This window comes from Larimichthys crocea, unplaced genomic scaffold (genome assembly GCF_000972845.2).
Source record: "Larimichthys crocea isolate SSNF unplaced genomic scaffold, L_crocea_2.0 scaffold214, whole genome shotgun sequence".
In the NCBI taxonomy this organism is placed as follows: Eukaryota; Metazoa; Chordata; class Actinopteri; family Sciaenidae; genus Larimichthys; species Larimichthys crocea.
The window spans coordinates 52,695-67,212 of NW_020852853.1; the positions used below are offsets into that span (position 1 = coordinate 52,695).

Sequence of the window (14,518 nt, forward strand, 5' to 3'; positions counted from 1 at the left end):
CAGATGTGTGAATAATCGAGTACTTTCAGATGTGAGTAGAGTAATCGAGTACTTTCAGATGTGAGTAGAGTAATCGAGTACTTTCAGATGTGTGAGTACAGTAATCGAGTACTCTCAGATGTGTGAGTACAGTAATCGAGTACTCTCAGATGTGAGTACAGTAATCGAGTACTCTCCGACGTCACTCCTTCATGGCTCCGCTGGGAGAGGCCCCGGCTATCCCAAACCACAGGAGCCGCGCATGCGCAGAGCGGCGGGGCTTCACCACATTGGAACTCTCGGAAGTTCAGCCAAGTTGCCGAGATTTAGCCGCAGCTAGCAGCAGAGACGCTCCGACCGCAGCAAACTTGGTTTTCATCGGATAAAAAGTGCGTTTGGACGGAAGCTCGTCCCCCACAGTGACCCACGGAAGATTGTCGATGGATTTAAACCGATGTTCGCTGTGTGATCGGCGCAGACGGCAGCGGTAGAGTCTTTGAGAGAAGTTGTGATTGTTGTTTTTGGCGCTCTAGCAGCGCAGAGGAAAGATGGAGGCTGCGCTGGGTTAGCACAGAGCTAACGCTAGCTGTTGGAGGACTGGCCAGCGTCGTTTCGGGACGAACCGAGCTGCTCCACACCTGGACGGGCTCCGGGACGTTTGGACGCTGCATTTGAACACGGTGACGGTTACTCGTAAGTATGGCTCCATGACTTCACGGCTGTTTTCACGGCGGCTCGCAGCGGAATGCGTCGGTGTGTAACTGTAGCTAATGATGTAGCTAGAAGCTGTTAGCTTATTGAAGAGGCAGCTTAGCTTCGAGCTAACTAGCTGCCATTACACCACACACACACCGAGAGCCCGGAGCTCCGACACCACGCACCACTCACCGAGTCAGAGGGCGATACTCGGCCGGCTGGTGAACACCCAAACACGGGGAAGTGTGTGTGTGTGCGCGGAGCTCCAGGAGAAAGTGAAAAGCTGATCACTGATCAATACTCATGATCGACTATAGGAGTCTGAGTGTTTATCACCTATAATGACAGTGTTCTCATTAACAGACTAATTAACTCTGTTTAATGAGAAAGTTTCAAACAAAAAGTTCTGAAGGTTCTGGTCCGGTCCAGATCATTCAAAGATCCACCACCTGCTTTAGAGTGTTTAATATGTGTTCTCCATCAGTGATCAATAAGACGACATTAACGATCGATGATCAGCTTAATTAATTAAAAAACTGATCACAACTTCAATAATCAATCGCTTCATGAAGAAACTAACAACTAATCACAATGATTGATAGATTCAGACTGGGCTTGAGTTTAAATGTGATCAGATCAATTAATCAGTAAACGTTCGGTTTAAAGTACGGCAAACAGAGAGAGACAAACATGACACGCCAGACTCGATTGATTATTACATCGGATGGCGTTGAACTGCCGATGATTTCAAAATCCTGTTTTCTGTCTCCTTAATCGATAATCATTTTCATAATGTATTAATTGTTTCAGTTTTGATTGGCAGCTGACGGAGCAATCGATTGATCAGGACGTCCTCTCTGCTCCGACAGACTTGGACTGAAACAGACGACCGGCTCCGATTCGGTCCAAACGATCCTGAAGTCATCGAGAAACAACTTAGAATATTTTCAAGTTTAATTTAGTTTGAACGTCACGATGAGCCACGAGGAAAAACTACAGTTTGATATCAAGTCTGTGTTAATATATAATTATATATTAAAATAGAATCTGTCTGCTCAATCAGTCCAAGTCTGTCGGAGACGAAAACACAACGACGACTTCACAAAGTATCGAACCGTAAACACAACAGAGATTTAAACATGACGAAAAACTGCAGTGTATGGATTGTACATAGTTTATTGATCATTGTGTGTTTTTCTGTGTGTGTGCGCAGAGCTTCTGTTTATGTGTACAGATCATTTAAAGCATGAGACTCCCTCAGGTTCTGAGGATGGGACCAGGGCTACCGGAGGCAGGATCTAGGTGAGCACACGTTCAGCCTCTTTCATGTCACAGCGTTGTATTTCCTGCTGGTCTCAGCTGACATGTTTCCTGTTTCCTGTCAGACATCAGATGGTGCTCTGAAGAAGCCATGGGTAGCTGTTTAAGCTGTCCAGAGAAAGAGTCAATTCCAGATAATCATCAAAGCAAATTCAAGGTAAGTTCGTGTCCCGGCTTGCCTCAACAACAACCTCACAGTCAGTCAGTCAGACTGTCGGCACACACCCTGGATTATTCACTAATGATGGCTGAGATTTCACAAACTCTGCTCCTTTCTCAATTAGCAAATCTGTCTCCTCCTGTTTTCTCTCCTGTCTCTGCCTCAGTCGATCACACGCGACATTAACACCATCCTGAGTTTAATCACTAACATCAGAGATTATTACAGTATTTGCATCTTTCTTTGAATCTGCTGCTCACTTTGTCAATCAATAATTCACTGTGATCTAAAACAGGAAGTCTCACGTCTGAGATACTGAGAACAGATTTTAGTTTTAAATCATCACCAAAATAAGAAACTTTTGTTATTTCATATTGTTACAGCAGCTCACAGAACAACAGAAGACAATCATTAAAATACTTCCAAGATGCACAAAAAATATAAATTAAAACTATATATATATATATATATATATATATATCTATATATATAATATATATATATAATTATATATATATATATATAGATCTAGTATATAATAAATAAACATAATTGCACAGTGTCAATAAATAAACATAACTGCACTGTCAATAAATAAACATAACTGCACTGTCAATAAATAAACATAACTGCACTGTGTCAATAAACATAATTGCACAGTGTCAATAAATAAACATAACTGCACTGTCAATAAATAAACATAACTGCACTGTCAATAAATAAACATAACTGCACAGTGTCAATAAATAAACATAACTGCACTGTGTCAATAAATAAATATAACTGCACAGTGTCAATAAACATAATTGCATAGTGTCAATAAATAAACATATGTTGTTGTTGCCGTGTACCTGTCTGACTGTGTTGTTGTTGTTGCTTACCTGTTCAGGTGATAAACGTGGACGACGATGGGAACGAGTTGGGCTCAGGTGTGATGGAGCTGACTGACGCTGAGCTTGTCCTCCACACCCATCGCCGTGACGACGTCAGGTGGCCTTACCTGTGCCTGCGGCGCTATGGTTATGACTCCAACCTGTTCTCGTTTGAGAGCGGCCGGCGCTGCCAGACGGGACAAGGTATGTGCTGACATCACACTGTACTAATGAGGTTAGAACTAAACATAAATCTTTCTGTTATTGGTGATGTCATCTGGTGTGTTTGTGTTTCAGGTATCTTTGCCTTCAAATGTTCTCGAGCTGAGGAGATCTTCAACATGCTGCAGGAGGTGATGCATAGTCACAGCATCAGTGTAGTGGAGGAGGCGGTGCTGGAGCCTAACCACCAGGGGGCACACACACCTGCAGGTACACATACACACAGACACCTGAAACCCTAACCTAACCCTAGCCCTAACACTCAGTAGTACTTGCAGTACTCTCAGTCACCTACCTGTCTATCTCCAGCTCTCGGGTACTCTGTGCCAACGGTTCCAAATGGCGTGACCCGGATCCCGTCTGTTGGCGAGGCTCCGTCTCACCCCTCCACCCGCCACCCGTCTGTGGCGAGCACCCGTCTGCCATCTGTGGGGGAGGAGTCGACTCACCCTCTGCTGGTGGCTGATGAAGCGGTGAGACTTCCTGTTGGTCAGCTTTTCAAAATAAAATGCGTCTGATGTTGTGGTGATGTCATAACACCTGCTGTGATGTCATTCAGGTCCACACCTACGTGAACACCACGGGGCTCCTGGAGGACCAGCCCAGCCCACTGACCATCACCACCCCGTTGGAGAGTCCCACCTCTCCCCAGTCTCAGTGTCCTCCGACACCGCCTCCTCCTCCGAGGGTCCGCACCGAGCCACTGGCACCGCCCGCCCCTCCTGAGCCACAGGTGCTGCTGGAGCCACAGGGCGTCCGGTTCGTGCTGGGCCCCACCCCGGTTCAGAGGCAGCTGATGGAGAAGGAAAAGAGGCAGCAGGAGGCAAAAGAGACTGAGAAGCCCCGAGAGACTAATGGCCACGCTGAGGCACCTGCAGAGGCCGAGCTGCCACCGCCGCTTTCCAACGGCTCCTCCTCCTCCTCTTCTTCCAATCCCTCCACAGCTCTTCGCCGCCACCGCCCACCTCCCTTAACTCCTGACCTGAATGTCAACAACTCGGCCCAGCGGCGCACCGCCCTGCTGGACTATGAGAACCTGCCGGCACTGCCTCCAGTGTGGGAGGCGAGGAAGCCGAGCTCGGAGGAGGAAGAGAACGGCGGCAGTGGCCTCAAGACGCCGTCGCTCAACGGTTACAACCACCACCCACACCACGGCCTGCTGCACCACTCATACTCCCACCCTCTGTCCGCCGCCCTCGAGTCCTCACACAACTACGTCAACACGGAGAACGTGACTGCGCCACTCAGCGCCCACAGGCCCGACACAGCCCGCCGCCGCACCGACGGACCAACCATCTTCAACTTCGACTTCCGCCGGCCGCCGCTTTCTGGTCTCCCGGAGCCGCCCAAAACGCTCAATTACATCGAGGTGGAGATGGACAACAATGCCGGTAACAAGGGCGCCTCAGACGGCAGCAACCCCCACACGCCACGCACCCCGACCTCCCCGCTCCCCCCCACACCCCCCCCCCGCCGCACCGAGCTGTACGCCCTTATCGACATCGAGCGCACCGCTGCCATGTCCAACCTGCAGAAGGCCAGGCCACGAGATGACGGCACGTCACGCAAGACGCGACACAACAGCACGGAGCTGCCCACCAAAAGCACTGTGTGACACGCACCTTCACTTCCTGTTAGCACGGCACCCGGACGCTCGCTACGCCCGCACGGAGACGCGGTTACGGACTCCACTGAACACGTTTTACATGAGTTAATGACTTCCTGTGAGGTCACCTGTCGAGGTCACCATCACGCATATAGCAGTTTATTCCTCTGGTGATGTAATACCTCTGATCGGCGCCGGGCGGCGTTGGACTGCATCGTCGTGTTTTATGGTACAAATCAGTATTACTGAACAAAGCATTCCATTTATCCTTTTATATGATCACTACATGCTGCTGTAACTCAGTATCTATGAACTGTCTCTGAACATGTACAGTAGATTCTGGCACAATAAATGTCTGTTTGTTTTTAATTTGTACGCCGTGGACAAGGGGCTCCGTGTCACGACTCGTTCGCTCTGCATCCTGTGTTTGATTCCTGTTCGCTTAGCATAAAGACAGAAAACAGGGTCACTACTGACAGTTGAGAACTTGTCATATGATGTAACGACCAACATGTTCATCAGGCTAACCGTTCTAGCTTCAGTGCTAACTTTGATAGCTTGTTTTGTTTCATGACCTGTGATGCAACAAACTGACTGCTCAGTGATTGGAGGAGAGTCTGAGCGTTTTCACGTTACGTCTTCTGGTTCTAAACGTTTCATGCCATTTCCATGCTGTCCCGTGTAGCGCCCCCTTCAGGTGGATACATTTAAAACACTAAACTGACAACATTGATCAGCTGATCAGGATCAACACGTAGATCACTGACTGAACACGCTGGTGATTAACTTCACCTTCATTTACATATTTAAATTAACTGGGGACCCCATGGTGCGTTCAAAGAAAACTTTATTTTACAGCTCTGATGAAAACACGGTACAAAACACGCTAAATATTTACATCGTCAAACTCTTTAAAACAAAGACGGGCTCTGACTGGTCAGAGCAGTCAGGTGGCCTGATCAGTCACATCTTATCGAGTGACGAGTCTCCGTTTGGTCGTCTGCTCCACCAGCCTGTGATAATCGTCCAGTTTGTCCCGAACTCTCTTATACACCTGAAAAAAACAACACAGGTTTAATTTCCTCAGACTGATCGTCATGTGACACGTCAAACAGGAAGTGAGCACTCACGCTGCTGTTGGTCTGAGTCTCATTCAGCGTCTGAAGCAGTTGATCTATCGACGTGTACGGCAACCAGACGGACGGAGAGGTCGCTGACAGAGGGCGCTGAAACACACAGAGCGTCATTAAACGCATCATGCCGCATTCAAAGTTCATAAAAATAAAAAGTCAGCAAAGTCATTGACGGGTTCGTCTGAACAGACGGAAGATAATATTTGAAATGAACAGCTAAAAGCACAGCTCGATGACTCATTCTCCAGGTCTTTCAGTATATTATACAATCTATCTATATAGATATGTACACTGAGCAGAAATATAAACGCAGCACTTCTCCTTTGCCGAGATAATCCATCCCACCTCACAGGTGTGGCACAGCATGATTATTGCACAGGTGTGCCTGAGGCTGGCCACAATAAAAGTTCGTTATGCAAACCAATGTTGCAGCAGCTGTCCAAGTGGCTGGTCTCAGACGATCTGGGAGGTGAACATGCTGGATGTGGAGGTCCTGGGCTGGAGTGGTTACACATGGTCTGCAGTAATGAAGCTGGTTGAACGTACTGCCAAATTCTCTGAAACGCCTTTGGAGACGGCTTATGGTAGAGAACTGAACATTCAATCACGGGCAACAGCTCTGGTGGACATTCCTGCTGTCAGCATGCCAACTGCACGCTCCCTCAAAACATCACCTGTGACATTGTGCTGTGATGAAACTGAACATTTCAGAGTTCTTTTTATTGTGGCCAGCCTCAGGCACACCTGTGCAATAATCATGCTGTGCCACACCTGTGAGGTGAGATGGATTATCTCAGCAAAGGAGAAGTGCTCACTGTCACAGATTTACATATTTGTGAACAATATTTGAGAGAAATGTTCATTTTGTGTGTATAGAAAATGTTTTAAATCTTTGAGTCCATCTCATGAAAAATGAGGGCAAAAACATATAAAGTCCCTTGAATTTTGCAGCATGCGGTACTTGTACCTGTATGCCGTAGTATACGTGTCCCTTCCCGAGCAGAGCGTCCACATACTCGGTCACAAGCTCGGCAGCATCGTCCAGCAGGTCAAAGTTCAGGAACAGACGCAGCAGAGACGCAGCGTCCACAGTCTGCAGTGACACAGAGCATCGTGGGTAAAAAACTAACAAAAAAACCCCCCAAAAAAGCAAACACCTGTCAGTGAACACGTCACAAAGGTTAACCATTGGCTCGTCTCTCACCTTGTACGACTTGACAAGCCAATCAGGAAGAGGCACGCCATGTGACAGCAGCTTGTTGATGACACAGCGGTGGTACTGCCCGTTGGCGGATGGATACCTGTCCAGGTACGATGCCAGCAGGCGCCACGCCTCATCTGTCGCACTGACCACAGAAGAATAATGAAATCATGGTGATGTCACAGCATTAGCTTTGTCTGATTGGACGACACGTTTAAAAGGCCAAACCTTGACTCTTTGGTGTTGACGACTGATGACAACTGATTGGCAGCCAACCAGCTCCAGGCTTCGTTCTGAGACTCCTCCCCCCCGAATTGAAGCTTGATACACCTGAAAAAATGACGTATTCACATGTTCATCATGTCACGTGTTCATTCATGCGTGCGTGGTAAAAATGATTTTAGTCAAGTCAAACTTCATGTTTATGATGTCATGTGTCGAGTCACATGATCACATGTCCTCACAGTGACCTGTGATGAACTCACTTGAAGGTGAGACCCTCAAAGACAGGCGACAGGTTCAGTCTGAAGGTGAGACAGATGGAGAGCGCCGAGTCAAAAAGACCGGACTGAACGAGCAGGGAGACGATCTCTGAGGACGACGCACTACCTGAGGACAGACAGGTGAGAGACAGACAGGTGTGAGAGACAGACAGGTGAGAGAGGGGCAGGTAGGTGAGAGGTGCAGGTGCGTACCAGCGATGGCTGCAGATGGTGGGTGGTGCTGGGCAAGGGTGAGACGGCTGCGGGACAGGATGTACTCCTTTTCCAGGTCCTTGAGTTCCAGGATGTCGACCTGACGTCTTACTGCAGAAGAAACAGTGATGATGTCATCAGTTTAAAGTCATGTGATCAGACGTGTTTCGTGAAAATAACGACCTGATTCCTGATTGATGAACTGCAGAGCGTTTCCTTAACAGGAACCCAAAGGTTTGTCAAATGTTTAATTCAAGGTTTATTCAAGATTTGTTAAAGGTTATGAACAGTGAGTCTTCATCCAGCAGAGGGCAGCGTGTCTCCATAAAGACTGAGGACTTCCTGTTTGTACAGACTGACATCATCGTGACCACCTTAATGACATCAGTGTGTGTGTGTGTGTGTGTGTGTTAATAAAGTCACCTGGTTCAGAAGAAAACTCTCCGTCAGAGTTTCTCTTTGGAGATGCACCTGGACGCTCATACTGCAACACACACACACACACACACACATAAACTCAGCGTTTATTAGAAAGTGTTCATAGGTATATCTGTGTGTATCTGTGTGTGTGTGTCTGTTACCGTGGCGCCAGATGCTGGTTGGACGATCCAGGCGTATTCAGGTCTGATGAGGCGGAGACAGTTTAGAGCAGCCAGGTAACAGTTCACCTGTTTCTGAAGACCAACACGAGTTCGCACCTCCCGACCAAGACGCATCCCGAACTCAAACATCACTGTTCCTGCTACACACACACACACAATATTACATAAACAGGTGTGTTGTCGGTCGTACAGGTGTGTTGTCGGTCAAACAGGTGTGTTGTCGGTCATACCTTTCCTGTAGTTGTGTCGGTTGATGTGGAAGGCATACAGCAGCTCGTAGTAGTTGTGGGCCAGCAGGTCCAGACCTCTGGCTCTGGATTCAATGATACTGACCACCTGATGAGGACACACCAGGTAACTCACCTAATCCCGCCTCTCACAGTACATCAAGTTTCTATAGTAACAGGAAGACTACCTCGTCGTGCAGGTTGACGTAGGAGAACTGGACCAGATCCTGGAGCTGAGACCGTTCACACAGGACGACAACAAGCTGACGGAGACAGTCAAGCTGCCTGAAAAGATAAACATCAGAAACATAAACACAACATATAAACAACGCAAATATAAACACACAAACTGATCTGACACAAGTCTGCTACTCTGAGTGTGTATATATGTATGGATATAAATATGTGTACATACATGCTGCAGTCGGGGTTCTGTGTGAGTGCTTCGTAAGCTTCACTGTTGTGTCCCAGGTCCAGATGATGTTTGAATATTCGAGTCCACAGAGCAGCCTGAACCAGAACCAGGTTAAAGTAATTTCAAATCATCTCAGATGTTCACCTGCCTTCGTTAAACGTTTCGTGACTCTCCACCTGTCTGTCCACGTGCCTGCGTGCTAAACGTTACCTGACTGTTGACGTCGCTGGCGGCCTCCGTTATGGCCAGAGAGGCCAACTGAATGACGAATTCAGGTAAACCAACATCCTCCAACAGCCGCAACACCTGAACACAGACAGAAACAGGAAGTGTTTGACAGGTAGCTGTACTTGGATCTCACCTCTACCTGTCTGCTGCTGTCACACTGAATAAAACATGTTTTTACATGCAGACGTCATGAACAGATTTCATGGAACTTGTTCGAATGTCCTGTTGGTCGTCGGCCCTTCTACACCTATGTCATCATCCCATTAAGTGTACCTTGTTGTAGTACTGTAGTCTGGGAGTGGACGCAGCCTCATCTTCGTCTGTGCCCGTCAGTCTCATCAGGAACTCCTCCTTCTCCACCTCTGTTGCTGCTTCTTGGAAACACTGCAGAGCCTGAAGACAAAAAGTTGATAAGTCAGCAGGTCATGTGCTCTTCGATCCAGGTGTAGAGTCACACTTTGAGTCCATCTCACCTTCTGACCCTCCCCATTAGCCAGGTAACACTGACCCAGCATGAAGCGACAGGAGCCGATGTTCACCTGACACCAGGGACCAATCAGCCTCACGTACTCCTGCACACAGAAAGACATGGATAAGATACACCTGAGACACCATCATGGTGAGTATCAACACTGAACAAAGGTCGACATCGATCATCAAACGTCAATCAACACAATCATTGAACATACGATGATCACTGAACATACATCGATGATTACTGAACATACATCGATGATCATTGAACATACATCGATGATCATTGAACATACATCGATGATCATTGAACATTCGATGATCATTGAACATACATCGATGACCATTGACCACAGAGCGTCAATCCTTGATCCTCAACCGCCCATCCATAAATAGTGATCATTGATGGACAGACAGAAATGTCCGTATGAAGTATGAACAACATGAAGAATGTACATGTCACAGACGGGTTGAGATGAACACGTTAAACTCACTTGCAGCTGTGTGTACTGACAGCTGGCCATCAGACACTCTGGGAACTGGAATCCAGGGTTACTGGGCCAACTGGGACACCAGTTAAGATTCAACAACATTAATACACATTAATAAACCGTAAGATAACATTTCATTTCATTGTACATACAACAAGATCGAGGTGCACTCAAGAACCAGGCTCAGTATAGAATAAAACAAATAATAAAAAGTAATTAATATCTAATCCAGATTCTGTTGGAGGTTTGTGGGGAGACAGACGGCTGATTCTTACAAAAACTCTGCAGTGTTTAACATGTGAAGACCTGAAGAACCTAACCAAACATCCGGCTCGACGTGTTGTTGGGTCATTGAAGGATACAGCATCTGGGCGAGCAGGTGGACCACGTTGGAGGTCATGTGGCTCCAGTGGAGCAGAGAGTTACTCTGCTGCTGAGCATAAATGTGGGAAATGATCGTCTTCCTGGCTGCAGTCTGATAGAAGAGCTCCACAACTGTCTGAGGACTTAACACTGCAGAGACAACAAGGACAATGTCATCAGGACGGGGACAGCATTGGCATCAGGATGAAGACGATAAAACTATGCATGTTAAACATAAATAATCTCAGCCGTTGTTTCTGTCCCATCTGTCCTCCATTACTGATACTATGTAGTTATTTAACATCCAATGAAATGCTTTCTCTATTCTGATGCCACTGGAGCGTCAAAGCACAACTTTATTCAGTGATTTTGGTGAAACTGGATCAGATGAATGCACATCTCACAGGGTGCCAGGCTCTGTACTTCTCTTTGCTATCTTCACCACCTCCCTGGGTCAGATTATTCACTCACATGGCTTTTTCCTATCACTGCTATGCAGATGACACTCACTCTCAGTCTCTGCTCTCAGATACAGTGCTGTGAAAAGTATTTGTATATTTGTCACACTTTTTAATGTTTTCATTTATTAAGGGAAAAAGCTCCAAACCTACCTGACCTTATGTGAAAAAATCATTGCCCCCTTAACCTAATAACTGGTTGTGCCACCCCGAGCAGCAACAGCAGCAATCAAGCATTTGTGATAACTGGCAATGAGTGTTTCACATTGCTGTGGAGGAATTTTGGCCCACTCTTCATTGCAAAATTGCTTTAATTTAGACACATTGGAGGATTTGAGCATGAACGGCCTCTTTAAGGTCATACTACAGCATCGCAATCAGACTGAAGTCCAGACTTTGGCTAGACCGCTCCAAAATTAAATAATTTAAAAACTGCATTTTGTATTGACTCAGGTAATCTTTGTCGAACATTAAATTTTGTTTGATGATCTGAAACATTTGTGTGACAAATATGCAAAAAAATACAATAAAAATGAGGAAGGGGGCAACACACTATCTCCACATGGATGAAGGCACATCACCTCCAGATGAACCTCTCTAAAACTTAACTGAACCAACCCTACTAAACACAATGACATCAACATCAGAGTCACTCCCTATGTCTCGTCGAGAGAAATTAGGAGTCACGATTGATGACCAACTAACCTAATGAATAAAGTCGTCTGTCTGTCTGTCTCTAATCATATCGCTTCAGTTGCCTGGGCGTGCCGCTTTGTACTTCACATCATTAGAAATCAGGCCTTACCTAACTCAACATGCTACTCAACTACTAATACAGGCTGTGTCATCTGTCCCGGCGTCCCTCTCTACCTTCACAAACACCCTGAAGACCTCCAGCTCTTCAGACAGGACCTCCTCTACAACACTACCAACAACTGGATATGATGCATCTATCTCCGTCAAGTACTGTCACAGTAATTATTGCTTCACTAACACGTCCTTGTCTCACTGCACCTTGGCCCCTTTTTTGTAAGCTAGTCAGCTAGTTAAGTCAGCTAAATATTTACACAATATATATGAAGTCCTTCAGCTGCTCAGCTTCTACTGTCACTGACCTGATCTGTTGGTGGAGAGGGCTGGACTGTCGGACAGCTCCAACACGGTCAGATGCTGCAGGTTAGCATCTCTGAGGGGTCAAAGGACAAAGGTCAGAGGTACACAGCACACCTGCTCTCTACATTCATACACCTGTTGTGTTCTTAACATGTCAAATCAAACGTACAAACTCACATCCGTATGTATTTGTACACATTAGTTTGTACTCACATGATGTCTGTTATGTATTTGTAAACATACTGGCGTGTACTCACATGATGTCAAGGGGGACGGACGAGGCCAGGCTCTGACTGACGTGTTTGAGGAGGTGATAGGAGGACAGCAGGTGAGAGCTGCGAGGAATCAAGTCCTGCTGGAGCTGCAACAGCTGAGCACCTCCACCCAGAAACACCTGAGACACACACACACACACACACACACACACACACACACACACACACACACACACACGTTCATAAACTGAATCACTACACCAATGTGTGTGTGTGTGTGTGTGTGTGTGTGTGTGCTCTCACGTTGTCTCCAAAGCGTAGGTAGAGTTTCTGGAGGATCAGCAGGTCTCTGCAGAACAGCGCTCTAGTCATGGTCATGTGACAGACTGCCTGACAGACGACAGACACGGCTGAACTGCTGCCATACAGCTGAGACAGGTTGATCCTCATGTTCAGACTGTGACCTGCAAGACACAGAGCAGGGACGACTCGTCAATGTCAGGACGACACGTCAACGTCAGGACACAGTTTGAGTCCTCACGGGTCTACATAGAAACCCCTTTACAATCTGGTACACCATGAGACTTCATGTGTTGTTTCATACCGAGTGCGGGTCCGTCTCCTCCGACCTCTGAGTCCGTCTCTAGGTCCATCTCCCTCAGCAGGACCATCATGGCGGCCATTGGGTTACGAATGTCCTGCAGTTTGTTCTGGATGTCCTCGATCACGCTGTCACTTCATGAAATATTTAAATAAAACTATGTTAACATTCCCAGTGTCCCTCCTGTCATTAACTTTGTTAGCCTCATTAGCCTGATTAGCTAAAAACGTCACTAATGTTTTCTGATTCAATGAAACCTGAACTAGCACAGGTGTGATGACACGCTCAGGTTCAGGGGAGCTCAGTTGAGTAGGAGGACTGACTTGTCATTGGAGAGCATGTTCTCCAGGACGAGTTCTGCAGCCCTCTCAGGTGACTGAAGATGTTCCAGAGCTTTCTCCATCTCGTACGCCATCTCTCCAGAAACTGCATCACTGACCATCCGTAAACACTGAACCAGCTGCAGCACGTCATGGCCGACCTCTGGGTCTGAGGACAGGTAAACATTAAGTAAACACAACACGTGAAGCTTTCAATGACTCCGCAGCTTCACCTGAAGGTACCAGGTGTCCTCACCTTCAGTGATGGGCGTGTCCTCCTCTGAGGACAGGTACTCATCGTAAGACAGGTACAGGTGATCAACTGCGAAACACGGCAGCAGGAATGACACGAAGCCCTGAAATACACGTGATCACACACGTGACAATTAGAGCGTGTTTGGCTCCTCACATAACTGTCATGTCATAGACATAAACACAGCTGTGTTGGAGGAGCCTTACCTTTTTGAGCAGACAGACCATGCTGGTGTGCTGGCTCACTGTCAGACCCAGAGGCATGGACTGAGCCTCCTGGTACTGAAGACAACAGGCGTAGAATTTGGACCAGAACTCCACCTGCAGCTGACGATACTCTTCCTGAGAAAACTCAAACTCTGTCACACTGCTCTGCAGCTGGAGGGCAGACAGACAGGATAATAGACAGAGATGAGAGATTACTTCCTCATCCTAAAGAATCTATGGTACAAAGTTTAAGATTATAAACTCATTATATAACTCGTATTCTTTGCACTCTGTAAAAAAAACACTGTACTGTATTCTTTGAACTCTGTAATAAAACACTGTACTGTATTCTTTGAACTCTGTAATAAAAACACTGTACTGTATTCTTTGAACTCTGTAATAAAAACACTGTACTGTATTCTTTGAACTCTGTAATAAAAACACTACTGTATTCTTTGAACTCTGTAATAAAAACACTGTACTGTATTCTTTGAACTCTAATAAAAACACTGTACTGTATTCTTTGCACTCTGTAATAAAAACACTATACTGTATTCTTTGAACTCTCTGTAATAAAAACACTGTACTGTATTCTTTGAACTCTGTAATAAAAACACTGTACTGTATTCTTTGAACTCTGTAATAAAAACACTGTACTGTATTCTTTG

At 46.4% G+C, this 14,518-nt stretch overlaps 3 protein-coding genes across 3 annotated transcripts in view; 2 read left to right on the forward strand and 1 right to left on the reverse strand.

The window, feature by feature from the left end:
• Positions 1-85: 85 nt before the first annotated feature.
• On the forward strand, positions 86-5,224 carry LOC104933726 (fibroblast growth factor receptor substrate 2). Its single transcript, XM_027275774.1, has 7 exons — positions 86-672; positions 1,889-1,977; positions 2,061-2,152; positions 3,045-3,231; positions 3,325-3,459; positions 3,559-3,722; positions 3,809-5,224. The coding sequence occupies exons 3-7, from the start codon at positions 2,087-2,089 to the stop codon at positions 4,862-4,864; spliced, it is 1,608 nt and encodes a 535-aa protein (XP_027131575.1). The 5' UTR covers positions 86-672; positions 1,889-1,977; positions 2,061-2,086; the 3' UTR covers positions 4,865-5,224.
• Positions 5,225-5,685: 461 nt separating this feature from the next.
• Positions 5,686-14,518, reverse strand: part of nup160 (nucleoporin 160) — a 17,093-nt gene continuing 8,260 nt past the window's right edge. Inside the window, exons 11-34 of the mRNA XM_019257842.2 lie at positions 13,851-14,021; positions 13,648-13,747; positions 13,395-13,560; positions 13,075-13,205; positions 12,774-12,934; positions 12,513-12,649; positions 12,258-12,328; positions 10,684-10,834; positions 10,325-10,394; positions 9,830-9,928; positions 9,630-9,749; positions 9,339-9,434; positions 9,129-9,223; positions 8,902-8,998; positions 8,717-8,822; positions 8,466-8,626; positions 8,308-8,368; positions 7,885-7,995; positions 7,675-7,798; positions 7,418-7,519; positions 7,193-7,334; positions 6,956-7,081; positions 5,986-6,081; positions 5,686-5,909 (exon numbers count right to left, since the gene is read on the reverse strand). Coding sequence (XP_019113387.2) covers positions 5,826-5,909; positions 5,986-6,081; positions 6,956-7,081; positions 7,193-7,334; positions 7,418-7,519; positions 7,675-7,798; positions 7,885-7,995; positions 8,308-8,368; positions 8,466-8,626; positions 8,717-8,822; positions 8,902-8,998; positions 9,129-9,223; positions 9,339-9,434; positions 9,630-9,749; positions 9,830-9,928; positions 10,325-10,394; positions 10,684-10,834; positions 12,258-12,328; positions 12,513-12,649; positions 12,774-12,934; positions 13,075-13,205; positions 13,395-13,560; positions 13,648-13,747; positions 13,851-14,021 — 2,778 coding nt within the window. The 3' untranslated portion in view covers positions 5,686-5,825. The remainder of the gene's footprint in view (positions 5,910-5,985; positions 6,082-6,955; positions 7,082-7,192; positions 7,335-7,417; positions 7,520-7,674; positions 7,799-7,884; positions 7,996-8,307; positions 8,369-8,465; positions 8,627-8,716; positions 8,823-8,901; positions 8,999-9,128; positions 9,224-9,338; positions 9,435-9,629; positions 9,750-9,829; positions 9,929-10,324; positions 10,395-10,683; positions 10,835-12,257; positions 12,329-12,512; positions 12,650-12,773; positions 12,935-13,074; positions 13,206-13,394; positions 13,561-13,647; positions 13,748-13,850; positions 14,022-14,518) is intronic.
• The window catches only part of LOC104933730 (sodium channel protein type 4 subunit alpha B), a 34,947-nt gene continuing 28,249 nt past the window's right edge, over positions 7,821-14,518 (forward strand). Inside the window, exon 1 of the mRNA XM_027275773.1 lies at positions 7,821-7,827. The gene's annotated coding sequence lies outside the window, so the exon portion shown is untranslated. The remainder of the gene's footprint in view (positions 7,828-14,518) is intronic.